At 56.0% G+C, this 14,931-nt stretch overlaps 1 protein-coding gene across 5 annotated transcripts in view; it reads left to right on the top strand.

Annotated features, from left to right (window-relative positions):
- The window catches only part of MGLL (monoglyceride lipase), a 190,103-nt gene that overhangs the window by 125,203 nt on the left and 49,969 nt on the right, over positions 1-14,931 (top strand). For all 5 annotated transcript variants that reach the window (XM_074344197.1, XM_074344196.1, XM_045521807.2 and 2 more), the window contains exon 3: positions 10,067-10,173. In XM_074344197.1, coding sequence (XP_074200298.1) covers positions 10,067-10,173 — 107 coding nt within the window. The remainder of the gene's footprint in view (positions 1-10,066; positions 10,174-14,931) is intronic.

Raw genomic sequence — 14,931 nt, 5'->3', positions numbered from 1 at the left:
GGTGCACTGAACAAAAGAAACGGTACACTGAGAAGACATCAGGATGCATCTGTTTAATAGCAGTTCAAACACAAGTGAAGGAAAGCAGGGCATTTTACCTGCATCCAGGTGGTTACACCACGAGGAAGAGGGACAAGTGATGGTCGCAGGAGTCAGGACGGGTGGTGACTTCTGGGGGGAGGAAAGGCACACACATGCTCCTGCGGGACCGGTGGTGTCCTGTCCGAGTGTCCACTTTACTGGGGCGATTGTGTTACTGCGTAGGTAAATCCGCAGTGAGCAGTCATTGGGCCTTGCTGATCCACCGCGCTGGCCTTGGTGTAGCAGCCCTGAGGTGGGGAGTCGGCCGGAGGCAAGGGCCAGGAGCATTGGGAAGGCTCTCCTGGGCCACACAAAGGATTTTGACTTTTTTGTTTTCAATTTTACGTTGTTTTTCTAAGCTGAGGTATTTTTAGGGTATTAGTGACATTCAGAATATGTAAAACCTTCAGCATATAAATAAGGAGTTAGAGACAGCCACAATAAAAGGGTGGTGCCAATCTCAATCTTTTTGCCCCAGGTTTCTGCTTTCAGAGGGCTTCCAGCTCAGAAAAAGGCTGTGTGCAGAGAAAGCAAGATTGAATTGAGTCTTGAAAGGTCAGGAGGCACTGTCACTTGGGAGTCATGTACTCTTGTGCATCTTGGGGACACTTCTTTGCCCACAGAAATTTAGACTGTGGACTGGAAGGGGAGCCTCAGCCTTGCTCCGCATGCCCAGGTCTTCTTGGGGGGAGCCACATAGAGTGAGAGCCACGTGGAGTGAGGGGCTGAGAGGACCCAGGCAGGAGAACTTGGCAGAGACCCAGGAGTGCGTGTCCTCAAAGCTGAGTGGAGAGCAGTCTGGGGACACATCCCCTGCAGAGAAACAAGGACGGCAGGGGTGGGGGCAACGCTGGTGTGATCCCATGGCCACCATGACAGGCATGTGTGTGGCACCGTGTGCCCCCCCCCAGGTGCCTGGTGACAGGGTGGCACTGCTGCTTCTTCATGCCAGCCCTGACTGCAGGCACACTCGTTGGTTGCAGGCTCCCACAGGCTCTGCAGAGTGGCTAAGGTATCGCCTGAGCAGGCCAGGTAAGGTGGCCGGGGGCGGGGTGTGTGTGTGTGTGCAATAAGTGCCTGAAGAGAGAGGTTAGCAGCATGTACATCAGGTGTTAAAATGCACTAGACTGTGTGCTCTCTCTGCTCCAGGCTGGTTGATGCTGGGTTTGCTTTCTCACATTTACATGGAAATACACCTTTGCTGTGGCCTGTGGTTTCCTAGTTGACTGACTTCAGGGCAGGTCCACTCTGGCATTCATGATCCTTGCAGGGGAGCCTTGGCTGAGTGGGATTCAGTGCTGGGAGGCTGGCTGGCTCCAGGCAACCTGTGACATCTCCCGGGGGTCCCTGTTGGCCTCCGTATGTCGCTGTTTCAAAGGTTGTTTGATAACTTTCTGATGACCCAGGGACCAAGGGGGACTGGCCTCAAACCGCATCTGCTCTGTCCCCCTGTCCCTGTCGTGCAGCTGGGAAGTCTCCCTTTTATGGGATACCTCACTAGAGGATTTGAAGCCAGACCCCAATTTTGGAAACCATGAGCGGCAGCTCCGCGGAGCTTGTTAGTGAAGCCCCCGCTGAGTGCAGTGAGCCAGCCACAGGTCCACTGAGTGCAGGAGCCTTGCTGCTCCAGGTGCTGCTGACCTTGTCCTGGAGGGTGGGGACTGGAAGCTGCTCAGAACCAGGGCCCGGGGCAGGGATACAGGGTGAGCCCTGCATGTGCTGCTGGGAAGGGCTCGGAGGATGCCTGGCTTCCGCCGCGCTGGGGGCTGTGACTGGTGAGTGATGTCTGCTCTGACTGCAAGAGGCGTGGTGCTGGCGGCCTCTCAGGTGAGCCGTCCCTTCACTCTCACAGTGAGTCTGGAAGTAGGTGCCGTGCTCCTGCCATAGGAGACTGTTCATGGAAAGATGTTAAGGAATCAAAAAAAGAATCCAAAATCAGACATACAGTGTAATTACAATTACAAACTGTAATTGCCCTTTATAATTTCAAATGTGAATGTATAATTACATTACAAATAATGGCAAATTTTAATACATGTGTGGAGAGAAAAAGCCTGGAAATCTTTCATCATGTTCGTGACAGTTTCCACTGGGTGGTGAGATTGTGGATGGACTTTGTTTTTCTTTATGCTTGTCTGTATTTTTCCATTTTTCAAAGTGACCCATTTTCCTTTTTCAGACATACATAAATTATGTGTGTGGGTGTGTGCATTTTTTTCCACATTTATATGTGTGGAGGTCTGGTGGCATGCTGCTTCACTTCATAAATTCACCAGGAATATTAATTACTCCTCCTGTTGGTCTCGGTGGCTCCTTAGGGTCACACCCCCCCACCCCCGCTTTGCTTTATCTGGACGGAAAGATTTGGGCAAGACCCCCTATCACCTCTCAGTTTCTAATACTGGATAAATCTTGACCTTCTTTGAAAAGGATGAAAGATCATGGGAAATCCAAAAGACTCAGCAGCCCCAAAGAGGGCAGCCTTCTGAGGACTCACAGGACGTCGTACCATGAGGTAGTTTGGCTATAAGAGATTTAGGAACTTTCTGGTGACTTCCGACGGGGTCCAGGAAGACTTGGTTATAAAATACTCTATAAAGGGAAAGGGGGCACTTGTGGAGAGGGCATGTCCTGATACCTGCCAGGGTTCCGTGGGCCCAGAACTCTGCCAGTCCTGGGCTGAGGCTTTGCATAGCCCAGCGCCGGACACAGAGGCACTCAGAGTCGTTTTCTGTCATCTTCCAAATAGAATTATGTTACGGCCTCCACACACACGTAACCTACTTTTCCAATGTTTTAATAACTTTGGCTTACTGGGAGTTAATACTTAGTGGGGTGTTTGAAACCACCCAGTTGTGCAGATCTGCCAATTCAGGCCCTTCTTCCCGCCCTGCAGACACGCAGGTGGCAGGCTGAGACGCGGCCGTGGTGGGGAGAGCCCGCCAAGGTCCGGGCGCTGTCGTCCTGCAGCGCCTGGTCCTGCTCTGTTTGCTTTATTTCTCTGGTGGGAGCTGGCATAGTTAGCACATGGGCCTGGGAAGACTTCCACCTGGCTAGCAGCCGGGGGATGGAGAATTCCTCCCCCTAAGGTGGGCCCACAGCCATCACCCCTGCTCCCAAGTAGCAGTGTTTGAAGTCCTGACCCTCTGGTGGGTGTAGGTCTGTGTTGGGCACAGACGTGCCTGCTGAATGCTAACCAGATCTATAAAAGCCCAGATACACAGACCAGGAGGCCAGGAGGTGACCTGCCCTGGAGTGGACAGTCTACAGAGTGCAGCGTCCTTGCTATGTCCTCCAGTGACTGGACCCACACAACCCCAACAGGCACTTAGTTAAGGGGCGGAAAGCCACGTGCCAGTGGCAGGCGCAGTGCTGGACAGTGTGAGACCATTGTCATTCACTCGTCAGAGCACCTCTGCAAGGCAGGGATTGGTTCTCTTGTGCAGGTGCCTTCCTGAGGCTGTGGGCGACTCTCAAATACCGAAGGGAGATTCAAACTCAGGGGGAGCTGACTGTTAAAGCTCGCCTCTGTTTGGTTACCACAGGTTTTCTCTCTTCCTGTCCCGTCAAGTCTTACAGAAAGACGCGTGTGGACCACAGCTGTGCTCTCTGCTCTGCTATTGGTCTGTGAGGTAAAAATGACGTGAATGGGTTGATTTAACATGAGTATCTTAGAGCCAGATCCAAAGCTGTACGTCTCCATAGAGAGGGAGATGTATGGACTTGGATACAGTGGAGGACCCTGGGGCCAGCACAGTGAATGTGGGAGGAGGGGGCCCTGACTTCTTCCCACCAGGACAGAAGCTACGCAAACAGAGCCAGTTGAAGGTGAGGAAGAAACTCCTGTCCTCAGGGGTCCAGTGCTGGTCCTGGGGGGAAGCGGGGATGCGGCAGTGGGGGGGCTCGTTCAGCAGCGGGACACCACCCGTATAAAGCACCTCACTCGGCAAATTAGCGTCTCCACTTTCGTGTATTGGAGTAGCTAAGAGACCCACAGACACTTCCAACATAAACAGAAATAACCAACTGCCACTGCATGAAACAGTCGGGACATGCACGTGAGCTGTGCTGGGTGACGGTCACCCTGGAGGCTGCAGATGCTCTGAGATTGGAGGTGCACAGGGCAGGAGGGGCAGGTGGGGTGTGCAGGGTGACGGCCCAAAGCCAGCTGATGGTAAGCGGGTAAAGCTCCGAACGCAGGGATGGAGGGAAGCTCGGTCGTTTCTACCTGGCTTGTCTTCTGTTTCCGGGAGCATTTGGTGTTGGGTGGGGGCCCTGTGCTCCATCGCCAGGGCTGGCCGGCCACGCCCTATGTGTGCATTCTTAGGACCCGGCTCTGCTCTCCAGCAGGGAGGGGAGGAGTGGGCGGCCCAGAGGACCAGGGCTGCACCCAGGTGGGTCACATCAGAGCAGGACGCGCATTCTCGTCCCTGTGGTGGGCCCGGGGGCAGGTGGGGAAAGGGAGCTCGGATGGGAGGAATCCAGGTTCCTAGACCAGGGTTGTACAGGAGGCAGGCAGGCGGATGGGGTGTGGGGCGTGGAAGGCCAGGCGTCCACTTGGGGTGGCCAGAGGCCCGGCAGGGAGCGGGGAGGCAGCATCACAAGTTACTTGTGGGATCCTTGGACAGCTTGATGCTGGAAAGTCCAATAAATCATTGGTGAATGGAGGACTCAGCATGTTGACTTCCTGACTGCAGGATCAACACAGACCTCCCTGGGTGATCTCCAGTCTCCAGCTACCACTCAGGGCGAGGGGCTTTGGGACACTGCCTGACTACACACTGTGATGCAGTCACATGGTGTCTTCCCCCACAGTGGCCCAGAGTGCAGACTTGAGGGCCAGCCTGGCTGGGTTCAAACCTCCAGCTGTGTGACCTCAGGAGAGCTGGTTAGTCTCTCTGGGCCTCCCTTTTCTCATCCGTAATACGGGGAAATTAGCAGTACCTACCTCGTGGGGTGTTATGAGCATGAAGTGAGTTAGCACCCAGCACACTTAGACCGGCGTCTGGCCGAAGTAAATACCGGCTGTCAGCACTGGCTGCTACATGACGCCTGCCTGCACCAGCGTCCTGCTGGGTTGTTTTCCATAAACTCTCTCAGTCAGTCCTCACAAGGCCTGGGAGAGGGGCATTACTGATCTGTTCTACAAACAAGAGCGCTATTTCTAGTTCCCTCTATGAAATTTTAGACCCCTTCACTGGCTTTGTTCTATTTCCATCCCTGCCGCACACTTTCGAGCTGCGGGAGCCGTGCCAGGGCGCGAGGGGCCCTGGGAGAGGAGGCGGGCAGTGAGTTTGGGCTCCGGCAGAGCCTGACGTGCGCTGCTCTAGTTTGGGAGAGGGGTTCAGTCCTGCCTCACAATCCCACTCGCAGGCCTGATGACAGATGCACCGGGGGAATTTTTTAAAGTCATAAAATTTGGCAGTAAGGAGTGTGCAGTGCAGTGAGCCATCCAGTTCTCTGAGTGGGATGCCTTGGGAGTAAGCGAGAGCTGAGAGCTTGTCTAGTCCTCAGGAGGCTGGCAGACGCCCTCCCGCCCCTGCACTGGGGACACGATAGCGGTCAGTGGGGCTACTGTCCACAGGTCAGATGACCCCACCTCGCCCCCCAAGTTGCTGCCTAGTTGGGGGGAACTCTCCGACCACACACCTCCTCCAAGAAATCCTTGGTTTTCTTTTTTTTTTTCCCCTACTAAAATGAGCAGAACATCTCTTCGGCTGGGCACTCAGTTCTCCCTTTGATGAATCTGGCATGGCTGGGAAGAGGGCGGGCAGGAGGGAGGCTGACGTTTTCAGCTCTGGCCAGGCCACGCCAAGTGTTCCACGCTGGCCCTCGTGGTTCTCCCGTCAGTTGTGTGTGGGTGGTGTGGTGAGCCCCACTGTGCAGCCGTGCAGACGGGCGTGCAGCAGGTCCCCGCCGAGCCCACAGTCCTGTAGGAAACAGGCAGGCGTCTCTGGTGGAGCTGAATTGTTTTCACCCCAACACTGGTCTCTTGTATTGGTGAGGCTTCTGGCTTGCTTCCCCCCCACCCTTTCAGGGGTCTCTGCCCAGTGTGGGTCCACGGATGGGCTCACCATCCAGCATCCGGTGGGGAGTGAGGTGGAGCAGAAGATTGGCAAGGCAGAGGCCCCAACCTTGAGCCGTGGCACCCATTACTGTATTTCCACATTTCACCTCAGAACCCCAGCAAGGAGGTGTCAGTGTCCCTGTTTCCCAGGTGGAGAAACTGAGGCCTGTGGAGGGCCCAGAGCCAGCTCCTGGGGGCTGCAGTGTGAACCTAGGCCTCCAGACTGCAAGTCCCCTTCCCCGAGGACAGAGATGGTGCCTCGTCTGTACCAGGCAAGACCAGGAACATTCCATCCTTGTCGTCTTGTGTACCTCACAGTGCCTCTGTGGTTTTAGGATTATCCCCATTTTGCAGGTGAGAAAACTGAGACCCAGAGAGGTTAGTCACTTAAACAATGAGTAAGCAAAAGAAAACAAGGAGAATTAATTGTTTGATGGAGGGGAAATTCTGCTTCGTCAAACCTGGGCACAGATGAGCAGGCTCCAGCTCATAAATTCTGAAGCTCTGCAGTGTGTTTGTTTCACGGGCTGCATATGCTTTATCGGGAGCTGCCCCACCTCCCAGGGCTGGGCGCCAGGCCGGCCATCTGCTCCCGGGGCTGGGCCTCCCCCTGACAGTTGCCTTCTCCCGGAACGGCCAGCTCCCAACTGGCTGTGGCCGGTAAAGAAGTTCCAGGAAAAAGATCTTCACCAGCGTCTGATGAAGCCTCATTTCTGCTGCTGTGGGTATTTCCTCATCTGCATAAATGGCCCTGCTGATTTTCTGATGCTGTTCTTTGTCAAGCTTGCAAGTATCAGAAGAGGGAGAGAATCACTTTCCTCCACATCTGCTGAGGGCCCGGCCCTGCACATTCCTTGACAAACATTGTCCCCTGTCTCCCTGCCCTGTTGTTCACAGCAGCCCCTGGGGCTTCAGAAAGTCAGATCAGGTCGCTGCCCTGCTCGGTACCATCCTGTGTGTGGAGAGCCCCCACCACCTCTCAAAGCTTGTCTCGGGCCCTTCCTCCTCCTCCGAGCAGGGTCCAGATCGGAGGCCTCCTTTCTGGGCCGGGGTAGGCACACCTGTGTTGGCCCATGCAGGACCCTGTGCAGGACAGCTCTTCCCGACCCCCAAGGCTGTGTCCTCCTCAGCCTTCCTGGCTCACACATGCCGAGAGGACCTCCCCAGCCACCCCTCCAGTCCAGACAAGGTGCCTGTGGGCCCCTCTGGGTTCACGGCACTCTCAAAACACACTTTCATGCGTGCTCTCTGCTTAGTGTCTGTCTTTCCCGCCAGACTGTCAGCTGTGTGAGGACAGGGACTGTGCTGTTTGTCCACCTCGTGTCCCCAGGTCTGGCACGAAAGCGATCAGCTTTGAGCCAGTCTGTCTGGATGATCTCAGTCACCGGTTCCTGGTTCCGCTGTCCTGTGAGTCTGGCTGGGTGTGACTGGCTGCCTTGCTGGGTCACACATAGTGATGCTTGGAGTCAAACCAAGTTGCGCTGGTTTCTGAGTTTGCTCTCTGTCCACAGCCTCCTGGCCACTCTGGTGTTTGTTTAGTCCATGTCTTGGTTCCAGAGTGCTGTATGTTTCGGAGCTGAAGTAGAATCACGGTAGCGTGTGAAGCCCCGAAGGAGACATTCCAAGTGGTGGCCAGCATGCAGCGACGGTGAATGTGGAAGTTCTTTCGGAAAGCCTTATGTGGGGGTTCCCTTTTCCCAGAGAGACAAAACGTAAACACACACAACTCAGGAGTGGCTGATTGTGCTTATGGCAGCAGGTGGGGAGCTGGGAGGGCTGGGGCCCGGGAAGCAGAGGTGCTGGGGGCCAGCCAGCCGCAAGGGCAGCTCCTAGGCTGGGCCCGTAGCCTGCAGGCACTGGGGGGCGGGCGGAGGGGAGTCTGGACGGGTGGGTGGACAGAGTAGAGCAAGACCCACAGGCTTCCTGAGGCCCCTGGGCGTGAGCCTCGAGTGCCGGGGACCGCTGAGGGCAGGGGACCCGGGCCTGGGGTCATCTGGTCCATCAGCACATCCTTACTGTGTACTGGGTCCCCTAGCTGAGAACATAGCAGTGTACCAGCTGAGTCAGGCCTCTGCCTGGGGAGCGCCTTCTGGTCGGGGAGGGGACATGAAGCGTGGCCACAGACGAGGAATCTCTCGGTGACGAGAATTGAAGAGACTGCGGCACTCACGTGTCAGAAGAGGCCTGAGACCCAAGTGATGGTCGAAGCAAAGATCAGGGAGGTGAGGGGCAGTCCCGTAGCAGAGGCCTCAGCAGGTGCAGAGGGTCCAGGCCGGCGCCGGTGAGGACTGGCTCTGGGAGCCGACTGTGTGCACCCTCCCCAACCCCGAGTCCGGTGATGTCATGTTATTGACTTGAAACTCGCCGTAGGGGCACGTTTACACCGAGAAATCAGCAAACGCTACGCCTCATCCCGCTGGTTTTCTGAGAGCTGGGAAGAGGGGTGAGGGCATCACCACAGGGCAGCAGGCTCTGTTCTGATGCAGTGGGAAGTCAGTGCAGGGCTCAGGCAGTCTACGGAACAGAATTGGGCTTGGATCCAGGGAACAAGGAGTGTGGTGAGTGGGAAGAGAGACCGATGGATGAGAACTGGGGTCCCGGCAGGAGCTGAATCCAGGGGCTGGGAGAGCCCCAATTAGGGCAGCAGCAGAATGAGGCCAGTGTCAGAGCATGTGTCTGCTGAGATGCCTGGGCTGGGTCTGGGGGAGGGGGGCCTGCAGTGCTGCCCACCTGGCAGAGGAGGGCGGCTGAGGCCCCTGCTGCCTGCAGTCGGACGGCCAGGTTGCTCTGCTTGCTTCCAGAGGGGTGGCAGCAGCCACTCCATCAGTCCAGATTTGGCCTGTGGTCGCCGGTGTGTCTCTCAGGGAGGTGAGCGGCTCCACGGTGGCTGGGAGTCTCCAGGCAGAGGGGCGGCCTTCCCTGCCTGGAGGTCCCACGTGGCCGCTGAGCGGTATTGTTGCCCCAGCAGCATGGAGGACAGGGGGCCGCTCTCCCCCCGAGACCTGTCCGCCAGAGGCTCTTCTTGGGTGGCACGTGGCCTCAGCACTTGGGAAAGCTCTGCAGGTGACTGCAGGGCATGGCCAGCGTTGAGAGCCACTGGGTTAGAAGCAGCTCCTGTGGGGTAAGTGCAAGCAGTTTTCCGCGTGTTGTGTCCAGGTTGGGTTCTGGCAGCAAGCACCTTCAGGCAGTGGTGGTGATGCCATGTGCCGCTCCTCTGGACGCTAAGTGAGCCCCTGAAGTCCTCCTCCGCCCACTGGGCCCTGAGCGCAGGGAGAGGCTGGCGGTCGCATGACCTGGCTTGTCCATCTGCATTCACTGTGGGCTGAGCTAATCTGGCAGCTTCCCAGCTCCCAAAGGACAGTAAAGTGCTTGAGCTGTCCCTTCCGGGAGCTGCGGGGGATCTGGGGGAGAGGGGTCCGCAAGGCCAAAGGTCCTGAGGTGGGAAGAGCTGGGTGCTGCTGGAGAGTCTGGAAGCCCCTGTGAGGACAGGTCGAGAGCCGGGGAGGTGCTGGAGGAGTGGCGGGACCAGGAGGGGACAGGACGGCTTGTACTCTGAGCCCACTTGGTAGCCCGTTGGAGACCTGAAAGCCGGGTGGTGAAGTGCTCTGATACACATTTTGCAACTTGCTGTGTGACTTGGGCAGTTAACTTCTATGAGTTTCACTCTCAGCTGTCAGGAAGGTAAAGTGTAGGACGATCCGAGGACTAGGAGTGGTGCACGCGGACTCAGCAGAGGGTCTGACATGTAGTGAGTGCTCAGTGAAAAGGCACCTGCTGTCCCCTGTGACCCTGAGGCCCCGTGTTCTAACAGCACTTGCCTCTCACTCAGGCTCACTGCTGATGTCATGAGAGCCCGGTCCTGCCGCGGCTGCGGCCTCTGGGGTCTGGCCTTCCTAATGGCTTCTCTCGTCCTTGCAGGGCCCTGGTCTTTGTGTCCCATGGAGCCGGGGAGCATTGCGGCCGCTATGATGAGCTGGCTCGGATGCTGGTGGGCCTGGGGCTGCTCGTGTTTGCCCACGACCACGGTGAGTACCCGGCCCGCAGTGTGGCCCCCAGCCTGTCTCCCCCATCACCTCCTCCTCAGTTCTTTGCTTCTGATTCCCGCAGTACTCTGGGAGAAGGCACTCTCCACAGAATGTTTCTAAGTAAGAAATGTAGTTACGTAAACAAAAAATATGTCTGACCAGCAGTTTCTGTTGAGTCTGGGATTGAATGCAGGCTGAATAGAAATTTCAACTGAAAACATCCAGAGTCGGAATGTGTTTATGTAAGAACTTGCCTCAGGCCAAGGCCTCCTCTCGCTGGTTGGTGAAACGCTCTCTGTGCAGAGTGAGCCCTGGTTTTCTCCCAGGGCTTCAGGTGGGCACGGTGCCCTCAGAACCAGTGCCATTTACAGCCCAGTGTGACCTCGAGATGCTAACACAGCATTTCAGCCAGGAACACAGTGAGGGTCTCAAGGGCCACGTGGCCATGAGAAGACCCCAGGCACGTGCACACGCACATACACGCACCCACAGCCCCTCCCCGAGGCCAGGTCTTTGATTCTTCCACAAGAAGCATCAGAGGAGGGCGTTTGCTGCCTGAATCAGTATGTGGGTCCTTACCCCTCTGGGTGACGTCTCCGCTCTGTGTGGCTGGGAAGGCTCGCACGTTTCTTTCTCAGTCTACCAATCTTTAGAATGAGGAACTCCCTATGGCTGAACACAGTGATTTCTGCACGACTGCAATGTAGAGATCTATCATCCTGGCCCAGATCCAGAAATGTCGCTTCTGTTTTATCTGATTTGGAAATAATTAAGTGACATTGCCACAAAGAGGGAGGAGCAGTGACGAGGCCCAGAGTCCTGGTTGTGGGAGGGGAGCTCGCTGGGGTATTTTGCGCATAAAGAACTGTAGTTCGGTTCACCAAGAGCCTTTTGTAGCCAGATGCATGCAAGGGTCCTCGTAACTGAGAATGTTGACCAAATTCTTTCTTATTATGGTTGTGATGTTCTTTAGTGCTTTGCAAACGGTCCCAGTAGTGTTTGTGAGACTGTTCGAGAGAGCTTGTTGGAGGACTGTCCCGATTTTACCTTGGATATGTCATTCATTCTTCCGGCACTTTCCACACTGTCAGGCCCACGATCGGATGACTTCTTTTCTGATCACATTTGTCTCCATTCAAGTCTGTTGCAGTGAACTGAACATGGGGACACTCTGAAAGAAAAGGCTGTTTGTAGTGTGCAGATGCTAAACACCTCCTGCTGGAATGTCAAGTGTCTGTTCTGGATCTTGGCGTCGACTGCTTGAACCACTGTCTTATCAGCTGTCCTCAGCCACGTCTGTGGGAGCGAGGAGCTGACAGGCCTTATTTACTCTGTCTGACTGGGGAACTTTGAAACACAATTTTGAAAGTCTTCTTCTTTAGAGTGAAAAGAAAGAAGAAACAGCCTACCTTTTGGTGTTTCCAGAATAACATCTGAAACAGGCCTGGCTCTCTGTGGCATTCTAAATGTAGCTCGAAACCGGTTGCTTACGTTCACTGTTTTAAGTTCCTTGATTTATTGGTTTCTTCCAGTGACTCATGGGAAATCTCTCTGGCAAGTGCCTAAGGGAGGTGTTATATTCAAGAGATGAACGCAGGGTGATTTCTGTTGTCTAGAGATGAGTGAGTGTGGCTTCCTCCGCGGGAGAAGGCAGGTGGTGGACTGCCCCTGGGGTTCCGTGCTGGCTGGAGGAGCATCTCCTGGTGGTTAGTGACCTGGGCTGTGGCACTTCGCGTGGGGAGACGTGGCATGAACCAGGAGGGACTTGAACCTGGGACTGCTGGTTTGTGACCTGGCCTCCTGTGTCACACCAGGAGTGAATCCTGCAGACATGTGTGCAGTCCTCACTCTTCCCCACACAGCTTTTAAAGTAAATAAAGCCTCTATGGGGAGAAGGTCGGGGGCTGTTGGACTCACTTGGGGTGTATATGGAGGATCAGAAGCAGGGCTAGGCTGAAAACACCGCTGGGGGGCCCACGACCTCCCCATGCTCTGCCGGGGGAGGCAGGCACACTGGGTCCAAGTGCCCACTGGACTGCGATACTCCTGTGGATCTCAGAGGCCAAACCCTTCCAGGCCTTAGTTTCCGCATCTACCAAGTGGTCAGGTAGTGCACTGATAGAGTAAGAGAATGAAGCGGGGGCTTTCCCCTCCGCTCAGCCGGCCCGGGACCCCTCCAGCCCCGGTGTGGACCCGCTGCTGCGCCACACTATGAACCCTACAGGGGACTCCGAGGCTGGAAGGAGGGGTCTGGGCCCTTGTGCTGGGCCACCTGTCCAGCCCGCAATGAAGGTAGGAGGAAGCAACAGGTGTGGAAGTCTTTCTGGAGTACAGGGAGCTACCAACCGTGGCTTCGCTGCTGCCGCTGCAGACGCTATGCTGCCCTGACTTCAGCCGAAGTCCCCAGTGTGTCCTTGTCTGGACAGAAATCTGGAGACGCCACGGGGGACGGTCTGGCTGTGTCCCGGCACGTGCTGCCTGGCATACCCGGCAAGGTGCCCAGTTACGTTTGTCCTCTGTTGACCTTATAATTTTACAGGATGACCTCATGGGCACGAAAGGCTTTGCCAGATGTGAGAATTACATTCCTGCCATTTGTACCCCAGTCTCCGACCAAACCCTTTCCATACGTCATCTCCCTGCTCGAAATAGTTGTCATCCCCCATTTCAAGGGTGAGGGTCTGCGGTGACACAGCTGAGCCTGCACACCACACATGCCAGTCGATGTGACAGCATCAGACCCCTGACCAGGTAACTTAACAGAAAGCTTTACCCTTGTCCCCTGACACGCAGAGCCTGCGGCCGGTGGGGCGGTGCCGCCGGTGCCCAAGGCTTTGCCTGCAGTTTTGCTCAGCCGTTCTGGGCCCGTGGCTTTTGTGGCCACGAATACCTGCTCCAGCCTGAGCAGGAAGGAGAGAAGCCACACAGGGGAAGGGACTGGGCTCACACCAGGAAGCAAATGTTGCTTAGAGTCTCAGGGCAAATTCCAGCTGCACCTCGTTTGCCAGGGGCAGGGAAGGCAGGAAATCTACCTGGTTAGCCGCGTATTTGCAGATCCAAACAGGGTTCTGTCAGTAAGAAGGGCGCAGAACGGACCCCGTGCTCACCATCTCTGGCTCTGCTGCCCACACTTCCAGGCTTAGTATTTAAGGGCATTTCTCAACCTTTTCTACTTTGTATCTTTTCTGAGGATCAGCTGTACTTAGCTCACAGTGTCACCCTTCTGCCGTGTCCACCCCCCGTCTGCTTTCATCAGGTTTAGATGTGAAGATGCGTAAGTGGTGGTTAAGGTTCCAAACATGCGTTAACTGTGAATTGGATGATGCACACAGAGAGCCGCGTGGACACAGCAGCTGGCGTCCTGGGGGAGTGACCTGTCCTCCCCTCCAAGTGGGGCAGCTCCTGTGAAGTCCCTGCTGGATCAGAGTGTCTTTTATCCTGAGTGGTGACTCTTCCTTGTGGTGGAGGCCCAGGGTCCTGGCTGACCAAGACTGTGTCACTGTGCAGGGAGCTGGCCCCTCTCCCCACAGCCTCTCCTCTGCCATCGGAGCCGGCATTGAGCAGAGAGCAGAGGCATCACAGTGTCTGCCAAATGGACGAGGGAGTCTCTGCTCCAGAAGAGATCAGACCAGAGGCGCCTTAAATACCAACAGTAAGACCCCCACACGAGAATATTCACACTAGCAGGTGGAAGGACTCAGCAGGGTGGCCACTGGAGCTCTGGGTCTGGCAACCAGGGTTAGGGTAGGGGCCACTGTCTCTAGGAGCTGGGTCGAGGAGCCTCGAGGCCTGAAACACGGGTGTGCGAGGCAGGCCGTCAAGGTGGCTGGGCCTTGTTGGGTGAGTAGGAGCTTGTGGGGAAGAGAGTGGGTAAGGAGGGGGTGCCCATCACTGAGATCTGTGGTCCTTGCTGGGGCTGCCCCAGGACACTGGGGAACTTGAAAAATACTGGTGCCTCGGTCCCCTCGCTCCACAGAGACCCTGATCTCTCGGTCTTTGGTGTGGCTGGGGCGTCAAGACCTTTAAAATCCACTGGGGAAGGGCGGGGAGTCTAACGTGCAGCTTAGACTGAGAACCACTGTGCCAGGGAGAGGAGGCCACACAGGCACACAGGTACGTGCGGTTACATGATTATATCCTGTTCAGGTGGGCGTTCCGGCCCAAGGGTCTAGCTGGACCCTGGAGTTTAGCAGCGGGAATGGAGGGGAGCGAGCCCCTGGCCTGAGAAGCCCAGGGCTCTGTGATGAGACCTGGGGACACTTGGAGCTTGGGAGGGCCACTGAGCGGGGAGGGCCCCCCGGAGGCATTTGGAGCCGACGAGAGAGGGGTCAGCAGGTGGGAGTGGAGGGGCGTCTGGGAGTTTCTGTGCTGCTCTAAATACAGCACTGAGAAAGTGGGGCTCGTGCCATCCTGGACACCAGCTGCTGGTGGTGACTCACTGGAAACCCCTCGGAGCAGCAGCGTGGGCAGGAGAGAGGGGCTGAGGAGGCGGCTGGACCCCTGGCCCACCTGCTGGGGGTGCCGTTCTGTCTCCACCGCCGCGTGTTCAGAAATACATTTGTGGGGCTGGAGTCGCCCTGTCTTTATTTACAAAGTAGAACAGAGCCATTCTTAACTGATTAACAGTGAATTAATTATCTGCAAATATTTGAGAGAAAGTGTTAAAGGGAGTTTGTGTGTGTGGTTTTTTAAAGGTTTTTTTTAAAACCCAGCCGGGGGTGGGTGCCTGTGAGAAGAGGAAGTTCTGAGGGAATGTTT

The sequence above is a fragment of the Camelus bactrianus genome, chromosome 17 (genome assembly GCF_048773025.1).
Source record: "Camelus bactrianus isolate YW-2024 breed Bactrian camel chromosome 17, ASM4877302v1, whole genome shotgun sequence".
Lineage (NCBI taxonomy): Eukaryota > Metazoa > Chordata > Mammalia > Artiodactyla > Camelidae > Camelus > Camelus bactrianus.
This window is presented reverse-complemented; position numbering and strand designations above follow the sequence as displayed.